This window comes from Thalassophryne amazonica, chromosome 4 (assembly GCF_902500255.1).
Source record: "Thalassophryne amazonica chromosome 4, fThaAma1.1, whole genome shotgun sequence".
Classification (NCBI taxonomy): domain Eukaryota; kingdom Metazoa; phylum Chordata; class Actinopteri; order Batrachoidiformes; family Batrachoididae; genus Thalassophryne; species Thalassophryne amazonica.
This window is the reverse complement of record NC_047106.1, coordinates 109,844,975-109,866,514: the sequence shown is the minus strand read 5'-3', so window position 1 is coordinate 109,866,514 and position 21,540 is coordinate 109,844,975. Positions and strand designations below refer to the sequence as shown.

Here is a 21,540-nt window from a genome sequence, read left to right as displayed (position 1 = left end):
TGAAAAAAATAAAAAGGACCGTTACTTTATTGACAGCCCTCGTATATTTGTCCAGCTCCTCTGCCCTTCTCACCACCATCACTCTGGCATTCTCTGGGCTCCCGTTCAGTTTAATGAAGACTTTACAGTTTGATACCCAGGTGTGTTGAATCTTCTGCTGCTTTTTGAGTTGTCTTGCTTTCTTTGCAATGTCCGCATTCCGTTTAGTTAAGTGTTCGTTAATAAAGACGTTGGTTCCTTTCAATTTGCGACCTTGTTTTAGCAGAGCCATTTTGCGTTTTCGGTTGACAAACTTCAGGATGACATCAGGTCTCTCGTTGTTCCCGGAGGGCAGCGGGTGACAGGCTTCGATGTGCCCCAGGTCCATCTCTATCCCCTTTTCGTGGAGGAAGGATGCCACCTGTTGCTCCACAAACCTCATCTCCTCCTCACTGGGCAGCCCGCTGACCGCGTCGGGGGCCACTGCTTGGGCATACGAGCGCGGCGTGGTTTTAATCCCGGTGACGATCAGATCATTTATGCGGGTGTACTGCTCCAGCTCGTCCACCCGCCGCTCCAAATCCTCAATTCGCCGATCCTTTTCAGCGTTCTGGATGCTAAGTGTGTTCACTTGCTCCAGGAGAGACAGAAGCTGTGTTTGCTGCTCTCTGACGGTTGTCATCTCTCCTGATAAGAAGTCGAGGGAAGCCTTTATGCCCTCGAGCTCCTTCATCGACGAGGCTTTTTTGGGTGACATTAGGACGCGTAAGGCACAAAAAACACGCGACAAACATGCAATGAATTATTGGCAGCTTGTTAGCGGCTAGGTAGCATTAAATCTGTCTGCTCCGTAGTCTTTACTCAGCAGTCAAATAGGCACAAAATGTTCCCAGTAGTCACTTCAAAATTCAGAAATGCAGAATCAGATTAATTGCAATTAATTGCAAAATCTGCAATTAATTGCAGATTTCGTTAAATTAGATAAATGTTTTTTGTTAAATAACCAGGTTATGTGGTGAGGGTAACAAAAAATTAGATTAAGTACATATATGTTGTAATTTGTGCAGGGGTGCCCAAGTTTGGTCCTTGAGATCTACCTTCCTGACACTCTTAATGCCGTGTTCACACCAGGCGTGATCAGACGCTACAAATTCGCGGGGGTCACATGGTGACGGACGCGCCTCCTTCGCCCGGTGTGTTGCTCTGCTTGGGTGGACTTTTGCTGCGAAAATTCGCCCCGGTGCGTCATCAAATAGGAGGAGCTTCCATTCCGCTCGGCGTCAAGTCATCATGACGGACCTTGATCACACGGAGCGAGTTGTTGTGAAAAGCTCCCAATACAGAGCGTATCATTATTTGCTGCAGGAGCTGCGTCTGGATGACGGCCGCTTTCAGCAGTCCTTCTGCCTCTGCGGAACCCAGTTTGAGGACCAACTGTCCCGTTCATGCACGCACATGTAAACAATAAAAAAAAAAAAAGAAACTCCACTTCTTGCTGCAGCTCGCTCTTCCCCCAAAAAACTCTGTCATAATTGTGTTTAGAAACCAGTCACCATTTGTTTTATTATACATCTGTGTAGTTAATTAATAAAATATTCTCCACACAGATGATTCGCTCGCACGCGCACGTAAAAAGAAAGAAAGAAACTCCGCGGCTTGCTGTGAGGCTGCTCCTCGCAACTCTGTCATAATTGTCTTTAGAAACCAGTCACCATTTGCTTTATTATACATCTGTGTAGTTAATAAGTAAAATAATCTCCATGGATGATTCCCTTGCGCGCGCACGTAAAATTAAAAGAAAAAGAAACTCCGCTCCCCCTGCTGTGGTGCTGCTGCTCACTCCAAAAAACTCTCTCATAATTGTGAAATAAAGGACAAAAGAGACATAAGTCCTGCTCACAGGCTGCTACCAGAGACAGGACATGTTCACATCTTCTGTCAAACTCCAGACATCTCCACGTCACTACCTATCCAGTCCCTGATTGGTCATCGCGGTGTGAAGAGACGAAAAAGTTCAGATTTTTCAACTTGGGGAGGAGGGCAACACGACGTGATGTGACGCAATATCGCGCTACAAACGCGCAAAACGCTCAGAATCGCTTCACTCGCGTCGCTTCACTCGCGTCCATCGCGTCGCGCTACGCGGTTTGGCGCCAAATGCGTCATTACATAGGAATTACATGGCAACCTGTGGCTGCAGTCACTCGTGTCGCGCCCGGTGTGAATGCAGCATTAAGCTGGGCATACACTGTACGATATTTTCAATCGTTGTACTTGGCTCCAGCTCAAACAAAGTTTTGTGCCACAAAACCGCACGGGTTAAAAGTTCAGAGCGCACGATTCATGTTCTCACACTGTACGGCCCGATGCGCACAGCAGACAACAACAGGATTTACAACAGATGAGGGAGTAAGTTGCTACACCTTACACAGATGTATGACTCCCTATGAAATATAGTTTATTTATACAACAGTGTAAGTAGCAACACCTGTTATGAATGTTTATGTTTTCTTTTTTTACCGTCCTCTCATGAATCATGTTGCTGTCTGCTGTGTGCGCGCATATACGTTCAGTCTCCCCCCACCTGATTCCACTCACTGTGCCCGCTGATAGGCATGAACTTTAATATGATATTATTGCGAGGGAACGCAATAAAAAAAAAAAACACAAGACTTTACATGAGATCACTGTTTGCTCTCTCCGGTGATTGCTCATGGACAGTGAGCGAGGTAATCAGCGCGTAGACGCTTGTAGCGCTGCTTCAACAGCGGGGAACCCTCACGAGTCACGGTGGCCGACCAAAATATCAAACAGGTTTCATTTTCATCCGACCATACAATTCCCAATCGGGAGGTGGTCGTGAGATGTTAAACGCAGCTCGTTACTCCATGTAGACTGCACGATGCAGGATGCATGATTAAGCTGAAACTCGGCGCGATCCAAAAAATTCTCGCACGAGTGAAAAATCGGCTGAAAAAGGGCCAAAACTCGCACAGTGTAAACCTGCCTTTAGTTGTCTCCCTGCTCCAACACACCTGGATCCAATGAAAGGCTCATTAAAAGCCTCCTAATGAGTCTTTCATTGGATTCAGGTGTGTTGGAGCAGGGAGACAACTAAGAGTGTCAGGAAAGTAGATCTCAAGGACCAAACTTCGGCACCCCTGTGTTAAAGTGTACATGGCATCACATGCAGGCACACAAAAAAGGTTAGATTCAAGTCACTTCAGCTAGTAATGTGAATGCAGCTCAGTTTCTAAACCCTCAATCAGCAGACTCTCCTTCTGCAAACTTTTTTCCATAAGTGTGCAGTTTGTCCTCTCTGGTGAAATTTGAACCCGTTCTTACACTCTTATCTGTTCGCTTTCAAACGCCTGTTCTGGGAGCAGAGTTCTGGTTCTGTGCTGCGTCCTAAGTGGATTTTGCCACTGGACAGCAGGATCCTGCTGAGCGGAACAGCGGAGAAACCGCAGCACTGCAGGATGATCTGTCCGGAGTCAAAGTGGAGCAAAGCGCAGGGGAGGAGAGTGCCTGTCCCAGGGGACAACACAGGCAACAACCGCCGAACCTTTTACACTGGTTCTGTTCTGTGCAGCTCAACAAACAGGGAGGGGGTGCCAATTTGCTAATTCCCATCCCCACACAGTGATGTGATCACCGCTTTGTGGCGCAGGTGATGATTTTTTTTTCTTAAGTGTTTGTGCCGCCCCCTGTGTGTCATGAAAAAAATGTGCCCTGGGCAGCTGCCCGCTTTGCCCTTATAAAAAAATCGCTTCTGGTTTTTTGCACCGTTTTTGTCTACTTTGTCTACTTTGACCTTTGCCTAGTCCTCTCCAAATGTTAATCATCGCCCAAGCAATATTCCCAACAGGTTTGGTGCAAATTTGTTCAGAGTTTTTTCTTTTCTTTTTTTTTCAAAAGACCAATAAACATGCGACCGAATACAGTACCCTGCTGTACTGCTTCACTAGCATGCAGGGTAAAAAAGAAGTCAGAACCAGGAGAGGTGATGCTCTAGTAGTTAAGCATTGGGCTTCAGAGGATCCTCGGTTCAAATCCCAGCCTGACCGGAAAATCACTAAGGGCACTTGGGCGAGGTCCTTAATCCCCTAGTTGCTCCCGGTGTGTAGTGAGTACCTTGTATGGCAGCACCCTCACATCGGAGTGAATGTGAGGCATTACTGTAAAGCACATTGAGCATCTGATGCAGATGGAAAAGCGCTATATAAATGCAGTCCATTTACCATTTAGAACTCAAAAACTTAAATCAATAAGATTATGCAAGTACACTATATTCTGCCTGTCCATCAAGCCCTAGTTATGTGTTATAATTTATTTTTATTTCTTTTTTAAAGATACATGTTTCTTGAAACTTTAATGGAACTCTGTCAGACATTGAAGTATTTGTAAAAATTCACTTCAGTTACCAACAATTTCTATTTAATGCAATTAAACATTTTTTTCTGTAGGTGATCAGAAATTCCTCTTTATATCTTTGCATCAGTTAAATCACCTCTGAGACTAGACAGCAGATCTTTGGCTTAAATTACTCAAGTCTCCCAGTTTTTGATTTGCTGCAATGCCCCTCCTCCTCCGCGATATCATGCGTGCCATCATTATGCTGCCAATCACAACACAGCCCAATGGCTTACTTCACTACACCTGTGAAGTGAAACGTGTTAACTAATCTTGTTTTGTCACATGGATGTGTTACTGGAGCTCACACCTGTGGGATGTCTGCCAGGATGTGAAACTCCTTGGTTACAGTATTACATAGTACTACTGAAACAAAAAAGCACAGGAGCTGAATAATGGATTTGCATTATGTATACCTTGTATTTTTGTTGTTTTAAACTAAAGCAATCAAACAAATAAACAAACAAACAAAAATGAATGTGCTGTTATTTTCATTGTGGAGTAGAGGTCACATTTAGTTTTACTAGTTTAGGAGGTCCTGCAACTTATACTCAAATGCGACTTATACACCGGAAAATCACACATTCACAATTATAATGACTGTTTATATAGGACTTTACCAGGAATCAAAGCACTAAACAAAATAATAATAATAATAATAATAATAATAATAATAATAATAATAATAATAATAATAATAATAATGTGTTTTTCCAGGTAAAACTGGAGTTTCGTCAGGAGGGGCATCCGGCGTAAAACCTGTGCCAAATACTGAAGCGGATCTGGCCGTATCCGCTGTAGTGACCCCGAACAATACGGGAGCGGGCAAACAACACTATAACAATACACATAAATCCAAAATTAAGAGCTGATAATAGAGAAAAAAGGTGCAACTTCTACTCCAGTGCACTTTATATATATTGGTTTTCCTTCTTCAGGAGGCATTTTTTTTTTAACAGGTGCAACTTATACTCCTGAAAATACAGTAATTATTCATTTAAAAAAAATATATTACTAAGATAGGAGCATGGATAAAGCATAGATTAGTGTAATTGTGACTCTCACTATGTTGACAGAGGTTTTCTTCAGATTTTCCATAACCAGCCGATGCCAGAAGACACAAGAATCACAAACATTGCTGGATAGAATAAACCCCAAATGTAGACTGTAGAACAGATCCCAAGTTGCATTTTCACTAGCTGGAAAGTTCTTTTATTTGTTTATTTTCCCTCAAAATGACCAGTAATTACTGTGTTGATCTTTTCTACCAAGATGAAATGATGTGTATTTCAGTAAGGGATCAGAAATTCAAAATACACAACATTAATTTTCACATGGAGAAGTGATAAATCCAACCTGGTCTCATTACATTACATTAATCTATTGGTTTGTGATATTGTGACGAAAAGCGCCTCATTTTCGTCACAGGAGCATGAATTTATTCTAATTCATTCCATGATGGCTGCACGTAATTAAAAGTGAAGCGAGGGGTCGGGGTGGTTATGGTTAGGGTGGGGGGAAGGAGTAGGGATAGTAATAGTGAGTTAAAAAAAAAAATGCCACAAAAATTTGGCTCATTTCGTGACAGGAGCACGAAAAAAAACAAAAACATGAGACTGGGCTGGATAAATCATGATGATACAACATTCCAAAACACTACTTTGAAGGGTAGTTTGTGACAGAGCGGGTTGTCAAGGTTGTTTTCTTACCATCGATGTGAGGCATTGTGACAGTCAGCTTGATGAGGTTGGGATGGTCTGGATCTTCTGCTCCAGTGTATCGCAACTTGGCAGAGAAGGGTTCGGCCCCCACGGAGCCTACGACACGAGGCTGGCACATTCCTGCAGCCACAACATCAAAAGTTGTGTTCCCCCACAACATCACCAAAGAAAAGTCTTTTAACTCTCGGTTTTGTGTGACGGCAAAGCAGAGCCAGCAGCTGCTCCATTTGGGAGATGAAACATTTGATGCTTTCAAAACAGCTGCACTCACCCTCATCCAGGCTGATGGACACGATGGAGCTGCTGAGCTCTAAACCTTCGTCCCCGTTGGAGTTCACGGCCCTTGCAGCACACTGGAGCCTGGAACCAGCCTGGAAGTAGACTGAGTCCAGAGTGATGAGCTTGGAGGAGGTGAAGAAGGTATCGAAGTCTACTTCTCTCATTGGACTGGTGACTCCGTCAGGGCCAGTAGGAGCGCTAACAAGCCAGCGATAACGGGTGAGGGTGTTATTGATGTTCTCACTTACACAGATGGAGCCTGTTCTGTCATATTCTGTGTATTTGGGATTACAGGCCTGAAAAAGGAAGCAGAAAGTATGACTGGAATTTAAACGTGCTGTCTTGACAAGCCTTCAATGTAGCTGAAAGTTTAGCAGAATATTCACAACATTTAAGAATTTAAATCCAATACTAAAAGTCAAAGGAAACAATTGAATGAATCATTATCTGAAAATGTGACAAATGGAACTTTTTGGGTTTTATGCCCCCAGCAATGGAATGACCAGTGGTAGCAATGCTACTAATAATCAGTATTATCCTGACACTGACACTGGTTTTGTGGGTCTGTTTGGTATTTTTGTGGCAGTGTCTGCTACCAGACACCAATGTAGGAATTTCCTTCAAATGGGCCAAGACAGCTGTTTTTTTCCCCATCGTGTTTGTGTCACAACTTACTAAGACAATAAAGTGATAATTCTGTCAACACATTACAACCTAAATACCAGAGTTGATACCATGTTGCTGATAGAGGTGGGCGGATCAATCCTAATATCAATAATATCAATACCAACACTGGTATTGATGGTGAACGATCCTCGTGTAAAAACATTGATACTAAAGCTTTTTTTCTCTCCCGCATGCACTGACTGTTGCGCACGCAGATTCATCAAGTTCTACTCTCTGTAACAGCAGCGCTGTGCTGTGTCACACAACACGAAGTAGCGCACCCTTGTATTGTGGTTTGTCAGCCCTCTACCTCAGGAGATTTTAGGTTGTGCTGAGTGATATTTTTTTAAACAAAAATGTTGATTGTGATAATAAAGTATTTTGTTGTCACATACAATGTTTGGTGAAATTCTATCCTTGGTCTTTTGGATCCTTTGGATCTATGAAGCTTAAATATGAAAAAGTATCGGTATCAGTATTGGTATCGCTATCGGCGATACTGGGCCTGTATTTACTGGGCCTGGACCTTGTGTCTTTTTAGTTTTAAGAAAAGGACATACAGTCACACAGACGACAGGGTATCCAGCCACAGGAGGTGCTTCCCTGCTCCTGTCGATGTCGTCGTAATGTAGCAGAGAAATTACTCTGGGAACAGAGGGGAAGGTGACATCCGCCATGCTGTTGGTCTCCTCAATATAGATGATGGCTTTGCTCATCTGTCAATCAATTAGTATGAGTGATTAGAGGACAATAATGGAGAACAAATTGCTGCTGCTTTCAAATGTGATTACACATAAAGTTCATCATGTAGTTCCAAAGACTGACAGCTAAATTGCTCTAATTTGTCCTCATCTTCACCTTTGTCTCTGCTACCATGTTCTCATCAGGCTTCAGGTGCACTGTGAATGCCTCCCTCATTTCTCTGACACCATCAAATAAAACTTCCACCTCCACATTGTGCTCTGTGTCACCTTCTTTGAACACAATTTCTGCAGAGAAACAAGAAATTTTACTGATATATGTAAAGCACACAGTTCTGAGTGTGATATAGCCAGGAGTACCTACCCTCAGATATGGGATGGTAGTCTTCTCCTGAGGTTGCAGAACCATCCTTCGTGTGAACTCGGACAACAGAAACTCTGGAGGCGTCTCCAACACGCAGCACTGGGACTTTCACCACAGACACTTGTCCAATTTCCTTTGGCTCATTCACACTGAATTTCGTCTCTCCAAATTTAATAACTGGCTCTAAGGAAACATTAATAGTATTTAAAAATCACACAAGCTTAATATTGCAATGTTATAGCATATGAAGAGCATACATATGCTGCAATACTCTAAATATATAATAGTATTTTTTTCTTCGAAATACGTCTGTAAAAGGTGTTGTCTTATATTCAGGGTCTAGAATTTTCAATGTCATATACTTCTACAACAGTAGATGGTGCTAAATATTAGATATTATGTATTATAAACTGAAGTGACCCGCCCCTTTAACTAGTTTACAGTGCTGCATGACAGAGACACAGTGACGATCCTGAAAAAGAGAGAATCTCAAAAGCACAGTACGTTTATCAGGAACTGAGAAGTTATACATCTTCAAGCTCATAGTGATAAAAGCAGCAGAATGATCAAAAATTCTCAAACAACCAATAAATATGGTGTAAGTGTGTAATATTAAAAGCTGTCCTGTCCCAAAAGACTTAAAAATGAGATGAGTCAGAAAACATTACCATGTTCCTAAAATGCATTATCTTTATTTAATATCTATCTATCTATCTATCTATCTATCTATCTATCTATCTATCTATCTATCTATCTATCTATCTATCTATCTATCTATCTATCTATCTATCTATCTATCTATCTATCTATCTATCTATCTATCTATCTATCTATCTATCTATCTATCTATCTATCTATCTATCTATCTATCTATCTATCTATCTATCTATCTATCTATCTATCTATCTATCTATCTATCTATCTATCTATCTATCTATCTATCTATCTATCTATCTATCTCTAGATAGAGAGGGATGCACCGATACCACTTTTTCCCCGACTGAGTACTTACATTTTTATACTCATCGATACCGAGTACCGCTACAAATATGTAACGATACCATTACAATTTTATGATGACTTTGAAAACATGTTTTATTCATCAGTTGTTTTGCCTGTAACTGCTACCAATATCATTAGCTGTGTTTTTATTTACAAACATTTCACTTAACTCATGTAACACTTTTTTTCACTTTTTGACTGCAACAAATTATCCTTTAACATTAATTGTGTGTTTCTTAACAAACATGACACTGCCAGACATCTCACTTAAATGTAACCTGTGGACTTCAGCACTACAAAATATATAAACACCAGGAACTGAACTGAATTTGTCCATCAATAACTTTATTTATGTCTGCGAGGACTAAGGCCTTTTTTGAAAATGTGAGGGGCAGATTCTTTTTTAATGAAAAGAAGCTTCTCTGTGTTACCAGCTGTGAGCATGTTTCTGATTTTATCTACAATGTGTGACACTGAGCTAAACAGCCTTTCACTCTCCACACTATTTTTTTACTTTTAATTAAATACATACCGGTAACATACACAAATACAAACCGTAAATGTTTGTTTTTTTTCCCAAAGGTGGAACATGTAATATTGAAGGAGCATGGTATGCACGCACACGCACAAGCTCACATGGTGTTGTGCGACATCTCCACAACACACAGAGGTAAAATGGAGTAATTTTAACATTATTTTATTTTTTCTTTGTGGATCATGGGATAATTTCCTCACGTTCAGACAGAATAGCCTGTTGCCTGTGGTAACTGAGCCATTAACAAGTAGCAGTGATTCTTGCCCAAATTGTGGCTTGTGGAGGCGAGCGGAGGGTACGAATGCAGCACCACAGACATTCCACAAACACATTACACCTGTAGTGGGCCGAGCCGGTCTCCCATCAGTCTGAACACCCACACCAAGGACTGAAACTCACCAACCTGATGGACAGCCTCTGCCGCTGAAACTCTGATCTGAGTTCTGATGGAGGAACTGGCGCAAAGTGCCGAACTCATGGAGGATATATATATATATATATATATATATATATATATATATATATATATATATATATATATATATATATATATATGTAGTCATCAGAAAGTGTTTTTTTCAATCAGTAACATGTTGAAAAGGGGGCATCATCTTCTAAGTGGAGTCACCTTATATTCAGAACAACGCAATATGTATATAATTGAAATGGATTCTTACTGTCTGCATCATCTTTTAACTTGACAAGAGTTTCGTTTTGCTTCCCAATAGATGCTCCAAATGGAGAGTCACTCTTTGGGCTTCCCAGCACCAGGCGGAGCTCCTCCTCTTCCTCATACACTGTGTCATCAACTAGTACCAGTGTGCAAGGCTTCTCAGTCTCACCTGAGCAAAAAGTAAGGCACAGTTCAGGGAGGGCAAAATAGCATTTATGTCTTTTCATCAAGAAAACAACAGCATAAGGTTTAGCACCTGGTAAGAAGGAGATAATGGAGGTGTCTGTATTGGGCCGCTCATCGAAGTCCATCATGACCTGAGCTGTCCCCTGCCTGCTGTAGCAGCGGACGGTCGACTTGAAGCTGATGTCACCGCTGCGGTACACAGTAGCTGAAATCTGTCCCGCGTTCTCATTTGCTGTGTACACTGCTTCACGGAATTGCACCTTTGGCACTAAAGCAACATTCATGAACTCATCAACCACCATCATAATCACAGAAATCACTAGTTAGAAACGCCATGAAGAATTTCACTCACAGTCGGACACAGAGTCGTTGATGAAGACGGTAGCCTTGCTTGGCTCCCCGAGGATTCCATTCATAGGCATCCGCAGCAGCAGCTCAAACTTCTCTGGCCCCTCCAGCACCGGCTGCCCCAGGTCATCCAGGATGGTCACACGAAATGTCTGCATGGTGACCCCCGGTGCAAAGTCTAGATTCCGGCTGATCCCCACATAATCCACACCAGCTGCACCACAGCACAAAATAGGTCAAATGTGTTTCAAAGAATTAAGGGCTCAAGGGGTAAAATGGAGCACAAACGGACAAAAGAAATTGATCTTATTTTCTCCTGGTTATTTACAATACATTTGCAAGTACAATATGAACTACCCTGGCTGCTGAAAATACAGCACTTTCGACAGCCATGAAAGCCAGAATGTGTTTGATGAAGAGACTGATGGCAAGAAATTATGTAGTCATAAGGGTACTGCTGATACCTGCACAGGAGAGCAAAACTTCCCACTGGTGTTTAGGAGGATTTGCGTATGGATTGCGCACAAAATTGGCCCATATTCGCCAAACATCCGCAATATCCGTGTAACATGCCTACATGAGTCGGCCGTCATCCGAACACGCCCGTGATCATCCGCAGAGGCACGCATGTCCGCAGCCAGGATTTTTGAGCTGTTCAAAAATCTGGATGCGGATAACATCCGCCTTACATACTCCATATATACTCAATTCATACACAATACATACACAATACATACTCAGTCTATGTGCTGTATATCTGCCGTTAACCGCTGATATCCGCAACTGATGGGGATTTGCAGCTTGACAGCGGACCGGGACAGTGTGTAAAACAGATATATATCGTGCCCATCATGTCCACATCACAAACTAAAATATGTTGTAGCGACTGCATACAAATTGGCTAATAAATTGGCTAATAAAGCGTTTTTATTACATCTGCTTTGCAGCTGATTTGCGGACAATCTGTGAATGCATAACAAACACGTCACGTAAACCCAAAGTACTATATGTGGCAGAAAGCGACATACCTGCCAGTCAGTGCCGGTCCGGCTGTGTAGATCCACAAAGCATAGCTGCTGCAATCCAGGATTTTTATTTAACACCAACAAAAGGAAGAGTTGCTGTTTAGCCACAACTCACTCAAAAAAACAAAACAAAAAAAAACAAAACATCGACTCACACCCCGAGCGGCTTCCCCTCTCCCGCTCCCCAAACTCATGGACAGTTAACCCTCGCATGACAACATGAACAATAACTCTGTGATCAACTTGTCCAAGTCCAGCAAATGCTCCAGAGGCTGTATTGTTGGTGTGAACGGTGATGCCAAAAGGCCCGAGTGCACTTATTTTATGACCGCAATGCAGATGCCGTGCATGCGCAACATGTGCGCTATGCATTTATAATAAACCCGTAATACTGCCGTGATAATCTCAATGTGTCGGATCAGTTTCCTCACAACATGCATTATATAACTGTGATTGTTCATCATATACTCACTATATATTATTAATATATCCGTAATTCATACTGGGACATTTGTCATTTTTGGCCATTTTTGTTGCGGACGACAACGAACGCCTGCAATTTATGTACTCAATTCATGCGCAATTAATCCTCTCCCCAGTGGGACAGGGCCCTAAAGTGATGACTAGATGTCTTTAGTATAGGTCTGGGTTGGAAGATCCTTGGGTACTGTTGGAATGAACTTTTGTGAAACAAATGGTTACTTAGGGAAACTCATATCAGGAGAATCACTTGCATAGTGAGGGAACATCTGCATTTTAGCCAAGTGTGTGTGCACATTGCACACATGAGCCTCAATGTTGAGGACCCCAGTGAATGGAGAAGGCCAAGGGGACACAGATGTCTCACATGGCTGCGGCAGATAGATGGTTACTTCTCCAAGGTGGAAATAGACTGGTTGCCTGCCTGGGTGGTTGACATCCAGGGACAAGGTGGGTTACATGGTGTGATAGAGATGCACAGCACCGTAGTATGCTGCCAGACTTGACCCCCTGACCTTATATAGGCTAAAATAAGTGAGTGTCATTTCAACAGAACATGAATCAAAATAGTAATTCTTGATCATTTTCAAGAAAACGATTGAAATGGACCAAATAGAAACTTCACAGCAAAAAAAAATCCAGTGTTAAATGAGTGAACAGAGTACATTTGAACATTTTGTCAGAGTTTATATATCATTTCAAAATCTATTTTAACTACAAGAACCCTTGTGTACTGTCCAGAACAGCTGACTCGTGGGACTTGTGCACCCTCATGCATGAAAATTCAGTAAGGTATATCTTATATATTATATTCCAATTCTAAGGTGGAACTATGCTAGTATACTAAGGTATATCTAAATATCTAAAAAGGAAGAGTAAAATAGAAGAGTAGAGAAGAGTAAAGTAGAGCCACTTAGGTGCCTGAATCGAAATCGTGAAATTGAAATCGTCTGCATGAAATCATCGCAGCGGGCTCGTTCACGTCTGCCCGACCACGTGTCCCTTCCGGCGTCGGCTCGATGTGTTCGTGGTTTGCTCATACGAGCTGTTTCGCTGTGATTCGCCCTGATTTGTACTTATTCTTGTACTGTGTGTGAAGGGGCCCTTAGATCCTGTCAGGTCTCTAAGTCTCTGCTTCTTAATAACAATCACCCAGCATGATGCAGCTCCAACATGCTCCACAGGGTCTGTGTGCACAGCACCAGTGATGAGCACTGGTTGGTTTCTACCAGACATCAAAGTTATAAATGAGGCCAAACTGTTCAATATGGTTTGTTTATCACAGAAAATGTTTCTTCTCTCAGTCTGACAGTTTTCAGTGAGTTTTTGTAAATTCCTAGCAGATGTTCATGTGCTTTTTAATGAAAGGATGCGTCCGTCTGACCACTGTGTAGCTCAGTCTGGTTAAGTATTGCAGTGATGTTTGTCCTTGTGAAAGTTTCTTCTTCAGGTCACACTGGAAAACAACCTGAGTCATGTTAAAGTATTATGGACGACACTGTGTTCCTGCGAGCCTTAAAGGATGCAGATTTTTAGAAATTTACTGAGTGGCTCATTGTTTTATTTAGCCTCTCTTTAGATCTGAGTTTTCAAACAATCTAACCTTGAAAGTGTCAGAGCAGTTGTTTGGCCCATTTGGGTTGTTTCAATATCACATTTGATTGACCACAAGGGGGCAATATAGCACTTATTTTTTTCTTTCCACTTATTTTTTTCAAATAACAGTTTCCAAATTTATGTATATATATATATATATATATATATATATATATATATATATATATATATATATATATATAGAGGGGCGAATGTGCTCGATAATGTGCATTTAATAGAAAATTTATGGTTTGGACAAAAACCAAGACAAACATGCATCAAGCATCCCCCTGCAAGAAATTTGTACCATGCATCAACTTGGTGCTGCTTTGATCACATGGGTGGATAAATTAATCAATCAATCAATCAATCAATTTTATTTATATAGCACCAAATCACAACAAACAGTTGCCACAAGGCGCTTTACATTGTAAGGCAAGACCATACAATAACCACGTAAAAACCCCAATGGTCAAAACGACCCCCTGTGAGCAAGCACTTGGCGACAGTGGGAAGGAAAAACTCCCTTTTAACAGGAAGAAACCTCCAGCAGAACCAGGCTCAGGGAGGGGCAGTCTTCTGCTGGGACTGGTTGGGGCTGAGGGAAAGAACCAGGAAAAAGACATGCTGTGGAGGGGAGCAGAGATCAATCACTAATGATTAAATGGTGGTGCATACAGAGCAAAAAGAGAAAGAAACACTCAGTGCATCATGGGAACCCCCCAGCAGTCTAAGTCTATAGCAGCATAACTAAGGGATGGTTCAGGGTCACCTGATCCAGCCCTAACTATAAGCTTTAGCAAAAAGGAAAATTTTAAGCCTAATCTTAAAAGTAGAGAGTGTGTCTGTCTCCCTGATCTGAATTGGGAGCTGGTTCCACAGGAGAGGAGCCTGAAAGCTGAAGGCTCTGCCTCCCATTCTACTCTTACAAACCCTAGGAACTACAAGTAAGCCTGCAGTCAAAGAGCGAAGCGCTCTATTGGGGTGATATGGTACTATGAGGTCCCTAAGATAAGATGGGACCTGATTATTCAAAACCTTATAAGTAAGAAGAAGAATTTTAAATTCTATTCTAGAATTAACAGGAAGCCAATGAAGAGAGGCCAATATGGGTGAGATATGCTCTCTCCTTCTAGTCCCCGTTAGTACTCTAGCTGCAGCATTTTGAATTAACTGAAGGCTTTTTAGGGAACTTTTAGGACAACCTGATAATAATGAATTACAATAGTCCAGCCTAGAGGAAATAAATGCATGAATTAGTTTTTCAGCATCACTCTGAGACAAGACCTTTCTAATTTTAGAGATATTGCGTAAATGCAAAAAAGCAGTCCTACATATTTGTTTAATATGCGCATTGAATGACATATCCTGATCAAAAATGACTCCAAGATTTCTCACAGTATAACTAGAGGTCAGGGTAATGCCATCCAGAGTAAGGATCTGGTTAGACACCATGTTTCTAAGATTTGTGGGGCCAAGTACAATAACTTCAGTTTTATCTGAGTTTAAAAGCAGGAAATTAGAGGTCATCCATGTCTTTATGTCTGTAAGACAATCCTGCAGTTTAGCTAATTGGTGTGTGTCCTCTGGCTTCATGGATAGATAAAGCTGGGTATCATCTGCGTAACAATGAAAATTTAAGCAATGCCGTCTAATAATACTGCCTAAGGGAAGCATGTATAAAGTGAATAAAATTGGTCCTAGCACAGAAGCTTGTGGAAGTCCATAATTAACTTTAGTCTGTGAAGAAGATTCCCCATTTACATGAACAAATTGTAATCTATTATATAAATAAGATTCAAACCACCGCAGCGCAGTGCCTTTAATACCTATGGCATGCTCTAATCTCTGTAATAAAATTTTATGGTCAACAGTATCAAAAGCAGCACTGAGGTCTAACAGAACAAGCACAGAGGTCAACAGTATCAAAAGCAGCACTGAGGTCTAACAGAACAAGCACAGAGATGAGTCCACTGTCTGAGGCCATAAGAACATCATTTGTAACCTTCACTAATGCTGTTTCTGTACTATGATGAATTCTGAAACCTGACTGAAACTCTTCAAATAGACCATTCATCAAAGAAAGTCATGAAGTCATTACTAGTTAAAGTTAAAGGAATACTCGGCTCAATCGAGCTCTGACTCTTTGTCAGCCTGGCTACAGTGCTGAAAAGAAACCTGGGGTTGTTCTTATTTTCTTCAATTAGTGATGAGTAGTAAGATGTCGTACCTTTACGGAGGGCTTTTTTATAGAGCAACAGACTCTTTTTCCAGGCTAAGTGAAGATCTTCTAAATTAGTGAGACGCCATTTCCTCTCCAACTTACGGGTTATCTGCTTTAAGCTGCGAGTTTGTGAGTTATACCACGGAGTCAGGCACTTCTGATTTAAAGCTCTCTTTTTCAGAGGAGCTACAGCATCCAAAGTTGTCTTCAATGAGGATGTAAAACTATTGACGAGATACTCTATCTCACTTACAGAGTTTAGGTAGCTACTCTGCACTGTGTTGGTATATGGCATTAGAGAACATAAAGAAGGAATCATATCCTTAAACCTAGTTACAGCGCTTTCGGAAAGACTTCTAGTGTAATGAAACTTATTCCCCACTGCTGGGTAGTCCATCAGAGTAAATGTAAATGTTATTAAGAAATGATCAGACAGAAGGGAGTTTTCAGGGAATACTGTTAAGTCTTCAATTTCCATACCATAAGCCAGAACAAGATCTAAGATATGATTAAAGTGGTGGGTGGACTCATTTACATTTTGAGCAAAGCCAATTGAGTCTAATAATAGATTAAATGCAGTGTTGAGGCTGTCTTTCTCAGCATCTGTGTGGCTGTTAAAATCAACCACTATAATGATCTTATCTGAGCTAAGCTAAACTCACAGTAACGACCAGGTGGACGATAGATAATAACAAATAAAACTGGTTTTTGGGACTTCCAATTTGGATGGACAAGACTAAGAGTCAAGCTTTCAAATGAATTAAAGCTCTGTCTGGGTTTTTGATTAATTAATAAGCTGGAATGGAAGATTGCTGCTAATCCTCTGCCTCGGCCCGTGCTACGAGCGTTCTGGCAGTTAGTGTGACTCGGGGGTGTTGACTCATTTAAACTAACATATTCATCCTGCTGTAACCAGGTTTCTGTAAGGCAGAATAAATCAATATGTTTATCAATTATTATATCATTTACTAACAGGGACTTAGAAGAGAGAGACCTAATGTTTAATAGACCACATTTAACTGTTTTAGTCTGTGGTGCAGTTGAAGGTGCTATATTATTTTTTCTTTTTGAATTTTTATGCTTAAATAGATTTTTACTGGTTATTGGTGGTCTGGGAGCAGGCACCGTCTCTACGGGGATGGGGTAATGAGGGGATGGCAGGGGGAGAGAAGCTGCAGAGAGGTGTGTAAGACTACAACTCTGCTTCCTGGTCCCAACCCTGGATAGTCACGGTTTGGAGGATTTAAGAAAATTGGCCAGATTTCTAGAAATGAGAGTTGCTCCATCCAAAGTGGGATGGATGCCGTCTCTCCTAACAAGACCAGGTTTTCCCCAGAAGCTTTGCCAATTATCTATGAAGCCCACCTCATTTTTTGGACACCGCTCAGACAGCCAGCAATTCAAGGAGAACATGCGGCTAAACATGTCACTCCCGGTCCGATTGGGGAGGGGCCCAGAGAAAACTACAGAGTCCGACATTGTTTTTGCAAAGTTACATACCGATTCAATGTTAATTTTAGTGACCTCCGATTGGTGTAACCGGGTGTCATTACTGCCAACGTGAATTACAATCTTACCAAATTTACGCTTAGCCTTAGCCAGCAGTTTCAAATTTCCTTCAATGTCGCCTGCTCTGACCCCCGAAAGACAACTGACTATGGTTGCTGGTGTCGCTAACTTCACATTTCTCAAAACAGAGTCGCCAATAACCAGAGTTTGATCCTCGGCGGGTGTGTCGTCGAGTGGGGAAAAACGGTTAGAGATGTGAACAGGTTGGCGGTGTACACAGGGCTTCTGTTTAGAACTACGCTTCCTCCTCACAGTCACCCAGTCGGCCTGCTTTCCCGGCTGCTCGGGATCTGCCAGAGGGAAACTAACGGCGGCTAAGCTACCTTGGTCCACACCGACTACAGGGGCCTGGCTAGCTGTAGAATTTTCCACGGTGTGGAGCCTAGTCTCCAATTCGCCCAGCCTGGCCTCCAAAGCTACGAATAAGCTACACTTATTACAAGTACCATTACTGCTAAAGGAGGCCGAGGAATAACTAAACATTTCACACCCAGAGCAGAAAAGTGCGGGAGAGACAGGAGAACCCGCCATGCTAAACCGTCTAAGAGCTAGTAGCTGCGCTAAGCTAGCGGATTCCTAAAAACACACAAAGTGAATAATGTGTAAATAATTTAGAGGTGATTCAGCAGAGGGAGTGCTTTAGTTAAGGCATGTGAAGATTACACTGTGAAACAAATCGTTATCTAGGTAACTAGATCAATCTAACTGCGCAGATTAAACAGCTAACAGATACAGCAAAACACTGCTGTGCTCCGGAACAGGAAGTGATACAATACCGCAGTGAGAGCCAACCACCAGTAGAGGCAAGCAAGAGCTGATGCTGCAATTAGGAGATATTCACTGAAGCGTGTCTTTTTGTGTTTGAAAGCTGTGTTGTTGACCTAACCACACGATTGCATTGGGATTTGGGTCAATATACAAAGGGAGTGTGTGTGACTGTGTGTGTGTGTGGGGGGGATCCACATGTAGAAACAGCACATCAATTCAATGTATTTAATACTCTCACACTTTAAACCTTGCTGAGGGAAGGTGTATAAAAAGAGATGGGTAAACATGAAAAACCCCCAAACAAACAGCTGGGTAATAAATTACAACAGTTAATACTTTGTTCATTAAAGTGGGCAGTGCTGAGAGGCTCTTGCTGAAACTCGATCATGCTCGAAATCACATAAGTCCAAAATGCACCCACTGAAGATGTCAAGTTCAAATTTAGTGAAAATCAGATCAATTTTTCATACTCATCACTCGGCCTTTTGGCTAAGATCAAGTGTGTGTGTAGTAAATTTTCCACGCCCATAGGTCAAGTCATGTGTGGGCATTTGCTCAATGCCACGCATCGCTGCCTCCACCACACTGTGGAACCATCTTGGGTCCTGAACGGCAACCACCTAGTTATACAACCAGTCCATCTCTACCTCTCCAAACTAATCATTTACATCTGCCACTGCTCGGTGAAACAGTGGCAACCCCTTGTACTTGAGACATCTGCATGCTGGATTGTGTCCAGAAAAAATGTGCCACATTGCAGAAATGTCATATCCGACATCCTGTCACAATGCATTTGATCCTACACTGTCCTTTGACGTCCACATTGGAAATATTACTAGGACTGCTTACTTCTACCTGCGAAATGTAGCGAAGATTCATCCCGTCCTGTCTATGGCTGATGCTGAGATCCTGAATCATGTGTTTGTCTCTTCTAGATTGGACTACTGCAATGTTCTATTTTCTGGTTTACCGCAGTCCAGCATTAGGGCTCTCCCATTGGTTCAAAATGCTGCAGCCAGACTTTTGACATGAAGCAGAAGGTTTGACCACATTACACCCATTTTGGCGTCTCTTCACTGGCTTCCTGTCCCAGTGAGATCAGATTTTAAGGTTCTGCTACTAGCGTATAAAATTGTTCATGGGCTGGCACCTTCCTACCTGGCTGACCTAATTAAACTTTAAGTACCGGCCCAGGCTTTGCATTCTTAGGGTGCAGGACTACTTTTTGTCCCTAGGGTGAATAAGAAGTCTGCAGGTCATAGAGCTTTCTCTTATCGTGCCCCTGTTCTGTGGAATGATCTCCCTGCATCAATAAAACAGTCAGATTCTGTGGAGACTTTCAAGTCCAGACTTAAGACGCACTTATTTTCCCTTTCGTATGGCTGGCATACTGGTATAGTTCTGTTTTACGCTTTTTACTCTTTTAATTCATTTTATTACGAAACGAAGCGTGCTGCGGCCTCACCTTTACCTAAATTCTGGGTGTTTTAGTGAATGTAGGGCTAGTACCCGGCGATCACCTTAGTATTTTTTTTCTGTTTTTCTTGTTGATTAATGCTGGCAAATTATACAGTATTTCTTATCTTTCTGATACTGATTCTGTTTTTTCTCTCTGTTTAAGGTGCAGCTCCATCCAGAGATGGGAGTTGTATTTGAGCTGGCGACTCTCCTGTCCTGTGCACCAACAGCATTTCCTGTATATTCATTTTGTGAATTGTTTCTGTGAATTGTTCTGTAATTTGTGTCTGTAGCATGGCCCAGGCAGAGGGTCACCCCTTTGAGTCTGGTCTGCTTGAGGTTTCTTCTTCAGAGGGAGTTTTCCTTACCACTGCTGCTCTGGGGGTTAGCAAGGTTAGACCTTACTTAGAAATTACTCCTTTCTAGTGGTATAAAGGGTCCTCCGAAAACACTGAGTACCAAGACATCTAGTCATTGCCTTACATCACTGGTTATCATCCAAGTATCACAGTCAAACAGTAAGACATGAAACAACAGTGGCTTCTTTATAAACACAAAATGGGACTTACAAGATCTGTACAAGTTTAATGCATATAAAGCCCCGCCACACATAGCCAGAATGTGCAGGAAGCAGCCAGACACGGCAAAAATGGTCATAATCCAGATGCTGTCAGGAGGAAAAGGGGTGGGGTCAGCCATGTCAGAATGCAGCCAGACTGCCTCGTGCACACCTGTCAGATTGCATCCAAAGTGTATGTAGACAACATAGACTGCTGTCAGACGGCCATAAAAGGCGCTGAAGACTGCCCGATGTCCAAATGTCTGGATGGTAAACACGGGACCGAGTGGGAGGCAGAGCTCTGTTCTCCCTTTGCACAGGATCTGTACTGAACATCAAAGAACAACCAACGTATGGACCAGACTCACGCCATATGTGTCCATCCATGCGGTCACCCACTCCCATTCACTCCCACTCCTTCGCTCATCTTTTTCCCAGGCTCACTGACCTCACGTGTGTGTGTGTGTGTGTGCGTAGAAATGCTGCTGAGGAAATGATCGCTCAGTGTGTGTGTATCTGTGTGTGTTTTCATAACGGCTGAATAAGGCACTATGCGTGGCGCATGTGCTCAGCTGTCAGCCAGTGGACAGCTTTTGATGCTGAATTTTACTACCAGCTAAACTCAGCAAGCCTTTGCTGAGAGTCAAAAGACCCCTTTGCTTAAAAGTTTGCAGTGAGCTTTCCCACTATTCGTCGGACGCAGCATTTCCAGCAAACTTTAATTCCTTTTTTCCCCATAATGCAACTCTACATCGTGATTTCTAGCTGGATTATCACATGGGATTTATTTATGGCGTCGTTGTTTCCAGTATTCCACCTCAGGCTGTGTGGTCCTGACGCACTGTGCTGCGAAATGCTCCTGGAGGTGAGATTCACGTTTCATATGTTGTCATGGCCAAACAGTTCCACGTCATATGTCCAGCAGAATTAAATGTGATCAAGCAATAATTTGTTTATTACAGCACTGAGATCTGTTCAGTGATGTGTGTCAGCG

The 21,540-nt window shown here is 42.1% G+C and overlaps 1 protein-coding gene across 2 annotated transcripts in view; it reads right to left on the bottom strand.

Moving 5' to 3' along the window:
* LOC117508614 (FRAS1-related extracellular matrix protein 2-like) overlaps positions 1–21,540 on the bottom strand; it is a 385,322-nt gene that overhangs the window by 77,788 nt on the left and 285,994 nt on the right. For both annotated transcript variants that reach the window (XM_034168411.1, XM_034168410.1), the window contains exons 8-15: positions 10,872–11,081; positions 10,590–10,787; positions 10,338–10,502; positions 8,124–8,306; positions 7,917–8,047; positions 7,619–7,774; positions 6,385–6,688; positions 6,102–6,233 (exon numbers count right to left, since the gene is read on the bottom strand). In XM_034168411.1, the coding sequence (XP_034024302.1) occupies positions 6,102–6,233; positions 6,385–6,688; positions 7,619–7,774; positions 7,917–8,047; positions 8,124–8,306; positions 10,338–10,502; positions 10,590–10,787; positions 10,872–11,081 (1,479 nt within the window). The remainder of the gene's footprint in view (positions 1–6,101; positions 6,234–6,384; positions 6,689–7,618; positions 7,775–7,916; positions 8,048–8,123; positions 8,307–10,337; positions 10,503–10,589; positions 10,788–10,871; positions 11,082–21,540) is intronic.